Raw genomic sequence first — 6,217 nt, 5'->3', positions numbered from 1 at the left:
CTGCCATTCCTGTTTCTTGGGCTGCCGAGGTGACGCGCAGCCGGTGCGAACGGCACGGCTTCACACAGGATGGTCTCGCGGGCACGGCTCAGCATTTGCACACTCAGGAAGGTGCCACCACCGGCTGTCTCCAAACATTATCACCCAGCCCAGCGGGTGAGGGCTCCATCCCCAGTGGGGGGCCTGCAGGAGGCAGCCAATCAATGATTCTCTCTCATTACTGATGTTCCTATCTCCCTCTCCCTTACTCTCTGAAATTAATTTTGTAAAAAAATGAAATAAAAACAAATTTTATATATATATATATATATATATATATATATATATATATATATATATATAAATCCTAATATGCAAATAGACTGAACGGCAGAACAACCCAACAACCGAACAATCGGTCGCTATGACGTGCACCGACCACCAGGGGGCGCATATGGAACCTGGCAGGCACCGGCAGCAGGCAGCAGAGTGCGGAACATGGTGGGCATTGTCAGCGGGTGCGAGCAGTGGCTGCCAACCCTGATCGCCCCTGAGGGCTTCTCCACCTCCCCCTGCTCCTGAGGGGCAATCAGGGCAGCAGCTGCTGCTCACACCCACTGACGGCACCGGCCCCAATTGCTCCACACCGTCAGCGGGTGCAAGCGGGGCCGGCGCCATCAGCTCATGGGAGCGGCAGCGGTGGGAGTACGGCTGCTGGCAGACAGGGGACTGGGGCTGTGATGGGAGGAGCCCAGTGGGGGCACAGAGGATGGGTTGAGACCCGCCCCGTGCCTACCGCACCTCATGGCCCACAGTTCCTTTTAAGGTGCATGAATTCGTGCACTGGGCCCCTAGTTTAAAAAATAAAATAAAAAGTGTGCAGGCACTCAGCCAACCCCTGTGGCCCTGCTTCCCCCGCCGACTGGCGGAGCGCGACCTTCGCTGCCCTGGGACCTGGAGATGGAACTTTAACTCAGTGTCAACATTGACTCCAAATTTCAACTGTGTTTACAGCGACCTCAAAGGATCTGAAGGCCCGGGCAGGATGCGCCCCTGGCTTCCTGTTCCCCTTCCCTTTGCTCCCAGAACAGCTTCGACCGCCGGGCCCTGCTCAGCTGCCCTGACCCCGCAGACTCCGGCCAGCCGCCCTCGCTCCCTGAGCACTGGCCACCAAGCCTCCACCAGCTCCTGTCTCTCCTTCAGCCTGGACACCTGTGCCCAGCGCCTCTCTGGGCCCCTCATTCTCACAATGAAGATGTCACCTCTCTGCCCTAGTCAGTTTGGCTCAGTGGGTAGAGCGTTGGCCTGCAGACTGAAGGGTCCTGGGTTCGATTCCCGGCACATGCTCATGGTTGTGGGCTCAAGCTGTAGTAGGGGGCATGCAGGAGGCAGCTGGTCAATGACTCATTGATGTTTCTATTTCTCTCTCCCTCTCCCTTCTTCTCTGAAAGAAATAAAAATCCTATATAATATCCTATATAATAAAAGGCTAATATGCAAATCGACTGAACCAAACAGTAGAACGACTGGTCAGTATGATGCTCACTGACCAGCAGGGGGCAGACACTCAACACAGGAGCTGCCCCCTGGTGGTCAGTGCACTCCCACAGGGGGAGCGCAGCTCAGCCACAAGCCAGGCTGATGGCTGGCGAGCTCAGCGGTGGTGGTGGGAGCCTCTCCTGCCTCCATGGCAACGCTAAGGGGAGTGGGCCTAAGCTGTCAGTCGGACATCCCCTGAGGGCTCCTAGACTGTGAGAGGGTGCAGGCCAGGCTAAGGGCGCCCCCCCTCCCAATGCATGAATTTCGTGCACCGGGCCTCTAGTCTATATATATTTTTAAATGCATGTTAATTCAGACAGCCAGTGTGACTCCCCTTTTAAAGGGGGGTGGTTCACAGAGTGGCTGCCCACAGGAGCTAGGACCCCCCCCCCCAGGGTGGACGTAAATCAGGGACACTCGCCAACCAAGTGGCCAGGCTGCTGGTGCTAGAACATTCCAAAGTCACAGCTCCCGCAGTGGACACGCCGAGGCGCCACGCCCCCCCCCCACCCCCCGTGGGTTTCTTGGCCAAGAAGACACCTGTCCAGAACCTAACGGTGAGGAAACAAGCCGATCGCACACACGGAGAGACAGTCTGCAAAGCCACCGGCTCAGCGCTCCCAAAAAGCAGCGTGAGGAAATCGCAACAAAGAAAGAGACTGTTCTAGAATACGGGAACGGAGGCACAGCGGCCAAATGCATCCTCCCCATCAGGTCCTGGTGTGGAAACTAGGGAGCTGCCGCGTGCTCCCGGGAGGCGGGGAAACGGAATAAGGACTTGCGCTATTCACGCGTCCCGGCGAGAGCCTCCTGCTCGGTCCTTTCCCAGCAGGCGTCCGTCCGTGGAGGGACCTCGGGCGGATTGTCGTATCCACAGAATTAACATTATTATTATTTGTTGTCTGTTAATCCTCACCTGAGGATATTTTTCCATGGATTTTTAGAGAGAGTGGAAGGGACGGAGAGAGACACATCGATTGGCTGCCTCCCGCACGCACCCTGACCAGGGCCGGGGATTGAGCCTGCAACCGAGGTACGTGCCCTTGACCGGAATCACAGGCTGACGCTCTATCCACTGAGCCACACCGGCCAGGGTAACGTTATTATTGATGGTTAACTATCAATGAGTGCGAGGGAGAGAGAACAAATGGCAAAATAGGACTGATTCTTTTTATATATATATATATATTTTTATTGATTCTAGAGAGGAAGGGAGAGGGAGAGATAAAACATCAATGATGAGAGAGAAGGATTGCTCGGCTGCCTTCCGCACGCCCCTACCGGGGATCAAGCTCGCAACCTCGGGCAGGTGCCTTTGACCGGAATCGAACCTGGAGCCTTTAATCCACAGGCTGGCGCTCTATCCACTGAGCCACACCGGCCAGGGCAGGACTGATTCTTGATTGGAGGGGGAAGTATGTTCATGGTGCTATTTCGCAACTCTTCCGTGAGTGTGAAGCTTTTCTAAATGTAGTCAGGGAAATAGATATATTTATGTAATTACACACACATACACACACACACACGCACACACACATACATGCACGAGATGTTCATAGTGGTCCATCCAGCGACAGGATCACAGGCGATGTTTCTGTCTCGTTTCCTGCATTGATGGATGTTCCAACTCCCATCAACATAGAACATGAAATGTTCTATGAAAGAAATGTTTTCATTTTCACAAGCCTTTCGTACATATTAATATTTTAGCCTGAAAATAGGGGAATTGAGTTTCTTCTAGGTGTTCGCATGTCTAGTAGGGACAGGTCAAGAGCTCCATAATGCACCCCCACCCCCGCAAATAACAACTCCACCTCCACCCAGGGCAGGCTGGGGGCTGTGAGGAGAAAGGGGGCATGGCCCCCAGGAGCCCCCTCCCTTCCCCAGGGTCCCCCCCATCCCCGCCCGGAACAGAGCTGACCCAGGGCCCCAGGGACCATGACAGCAGGTCCTGCAACCATCTGGTCTGGACCAAGCCACCCCCGCCCCAGCCCCTCCCCTTCCTGGCCCGCCCTGGAGGCTGCTGAGCTGAAGGGACAGTGACTGGGTCACTCTCTGCTCCCCTCCCTCCCCCTCCCTCCCCCTCCCCTGCAGGAAGAGGAGCGACAGACAGAGGCAGGTGCTGTGAAGGAGGCGGAGCCAGCAGCCAAGGGGTTAATGGTCCTGGCAGGGGCTTGGCCTGGGGCACAGGGGTCAGATGTCCCCCTGGAATGGGGACCGGCTGCTATTCCCAGGCTCTGACACTCCGCCTATTTATAGCGCTGGGGCCGGCCCCCCCACACCAGGCGGAGCGGCTGCTCCCTGCAATGTCACTGCCACTGCAGCCACCGGCACCGGCACCTCCGCGCTGAAGGAGACAGAGCGGCCACCGCCCGGCAGGAACCCCGGCCGCCAGGCGCGTTGTGAGGCCAGGAGGCGGCCCGTCCGGTCCGATGGGCAGCACCATGGAGCCCCCTGGGGGCGGGTACCTGCACCTGGGCGCCGTGACGTCCCCCGTGGGCACGGCCCGCGTGCTGCAGCTGGCCTTCGGCTGCGCCACCTTCAGCCTGGTGGCCCACCGCGGCGGCTTCGCGGGCGTGCAGGGCACCTTCTGCATGGCCGCCTGGGGCTTCTGCTTCGCCCTCTCGGGCCTGGTGGTGGCCTGCGAGGTCACCCGGCTGCACGGCTGCCTGCGCCTCTCCTGGGGCAACTTCACGGCCGCCTTCGCCATGCTGGCCGCGCTGCTGTCGGCCACGGCCGCCGTCCTCTACCCGCTGTACTTCGCCCGTCTGCAGTGCCCGCCCGAGCCCGCGGGCTGCGCCGCCCGGGACTTCCGTCTGGCCGCCAGCGTCTTCGCGGGGCTCCTGTTCCTGGCCTACGCGGCCGAGGTGGCCCTGACCCGGGCCCGGCCCGGCCAGGTGGCCAGCTACATGGCCACGATGTCCGGGCTCCTGAAGATCGTCCAGGCCTTCGTGGCCTGCATCATCTTCGGGGCGCTGGTCCAGGACAGTGGCTACCGGCGCTACGCGGCCACCCAGTGGTGCGTGGCCGTCTACAGCCTGTGCTTCCTGGCCACGGTGGCCGTGGTGGCGCTGAGCGTCCTGGGCCACACGGGCGGCCCGGGCGGCCCCTTCGAGCACGCCGTGGCCGTGTACACCTTCCTGGCCGTGCTCCTCTACCTCAGCGCCGCCGTCATCTGGCCCGTCTTCTGCTTCGACCCCAAGTACGGTGAGCCCAGGCGGCCCCCCGACTGCCCCCGGGGCCGCTGCGCCTGGGACAGCCAGCTGGTGGTGGCCGCCTTCACCTACGTCAACCTGCTGCTCTACGTGGCTGACCTGGCCTACTCCCAGAGGATCCGCTTCGTGCCCGCCCCGTAGCCCGGGCCCCGCCACCTCTGCCATGGATGCTGGGTGCCGCGAGGGAGAGGCCAGGGGAGGCCCCGCACGGCCGCTCAGAGGACTCCTGGCAGCGAAGGCAGCTTGGGGGGGGGGCGGGGAGCGGGGGGCTGAGCACGACCCCAGAGGACCTCCAGCAGGCACTCCCAGCCCCTCCCTGTTTCTCTCTGTCTCCCTCTCTGTCTCTCCCTGTCTCTATCTCTGTCTCTGTCTCTCTCCCTGTCTCTGTCTCTCTCCCTGTCTCTCCCTGTCTCTGTCTCTCTCCCTCTCTGTCTCTATCTCTGTCTCTCCCTGTCTCTGTCTCTCTCCCTGTCTCTGTCTCCCTCTCTGTCTCTCCAGGGCCTGGCCTCCGGCTCGGGGATGGTCCCTGTCACTCAGGAGCTCGGGAGGCAGGCCTGCTGGACCCACTCTGCACGTGGGTTCCCTGGGGGAGGGTTTGCGCAGCCCCATGTCCATTGCGGTCGGGAGCCCACATTCAGGCGGAACCTAAGTGAAGCTGAACAGAGACAGTTCCCAGGGCTGTGGGGAGGGGCTGGAAAGGAGCCGGGCGTGTGGACAGAGCTGGGCCGGGGCAGGGGCCTGAGGGCCGGCCTCCTGCCTTCAGGGGGCAACTCCCGAGCAGGGAGCCAGGCCCGCGGGGGCCGTTCAGCTCAAAGGGAAGGAGCCGGAACCATGACCCCAGCTCACCCACCGGCCTCCACTGGCCACAGAGAGGGGAACGGAGCCAGGACGGTGGAGTGGCTGGGGCCAGCTGAGGAGAAGCTGGTTCCCACCAGGCCGGCCCCACCACCGGCCCCACCAGGACCTGCTGTGGCCCAGGGGAGGCTGGCCCAGGGCAGCCACGGGACACGGAGCCGGGCCCGGCGCCTCCCTGGTGCTCACGGCCCACAACCTCCATCTGCTCAAGTGTCCGTTCGCCTGGCTGCTGACCACCAGGGCCCACTGGGGCCGTCGTCCAGCCAGCTTCCTCCATTGAGAGCCCGGCCGGGGCCGGCCCCAGCACAGGGCCCCTCAGCCCGGCCTCTGGCCCAAGGTCCTGAGCAGGAAATAAAGGCCAGCGCTGACCTGCACCCGGCTCTGGCCAGCAGCCTCTGCACCTCCTGGGCCCCCTCACCCCATCCTCAGTGGAGAAGAGCCTGCCCCTGCCTGGCAGGGGAGGAGGCAGCCGGGGGGCCCAGGGTATTGGGGAGAGAGCAGCCTCCGTCCTCTCCCTCGGTGAGAGCCAGCGTGGGGGGAGATGGGATGACACCAAGCTCCCCGCCCCGCGGCACTCAGCACTGCCCATCACCCACACCCCAGCAGGGGTGCCGGGGCCCCAGGGGGGA

The 6,217-nt window shown here is 61.6% G+C and overlaps 1 protein-coding gene across 1 annotated transcript; it reads left to right on the top strand.

Moving 5' to 3' along the window:
• Positions 1-3,630: 3,630 nt before the first annotated feature.
• MYADML2 (myeloid associated differentiation marker like 2) lies at positions 3,631-5,107 on the top strand. The gene has a single exon (XM_006108073.3). The coding sequence runs from the start codon at positions 3,951-3,953 to the stop codon at positions 4,872-4,874; it is 924 nt and encodes a 307-aa protein (XP_006108135.1). The 5' UTR covers positions 3,631-3,950; the 3' UTR covers positions 4,875-5,107.
• Positions 5,108-6,217: the final 1,110 nt, after the last annotated feature.

The sequence above is a fragment of the Myotis lucifugus genome, unplaced genomic scaffold, assembly GCF_000147115.1.
Source record: "Myotis lucifugus unplaced genomic scaffold, Myoluc2.0 scaffold_1720, whole genome shotgun sequence".
In the NCBI taxonomy this organism is placed as follows: domain Eukaryota; kingdom Metazoa; phylum Chordata; class Mammalia; order Chiroptera; family Vespertilionidae; genus Myotis; species Myotis lucifugus.
Note: the sequence above shows the minus strand (reverse complement) of the source record. Positions and strands in the feature narration are given on the sequence as shown.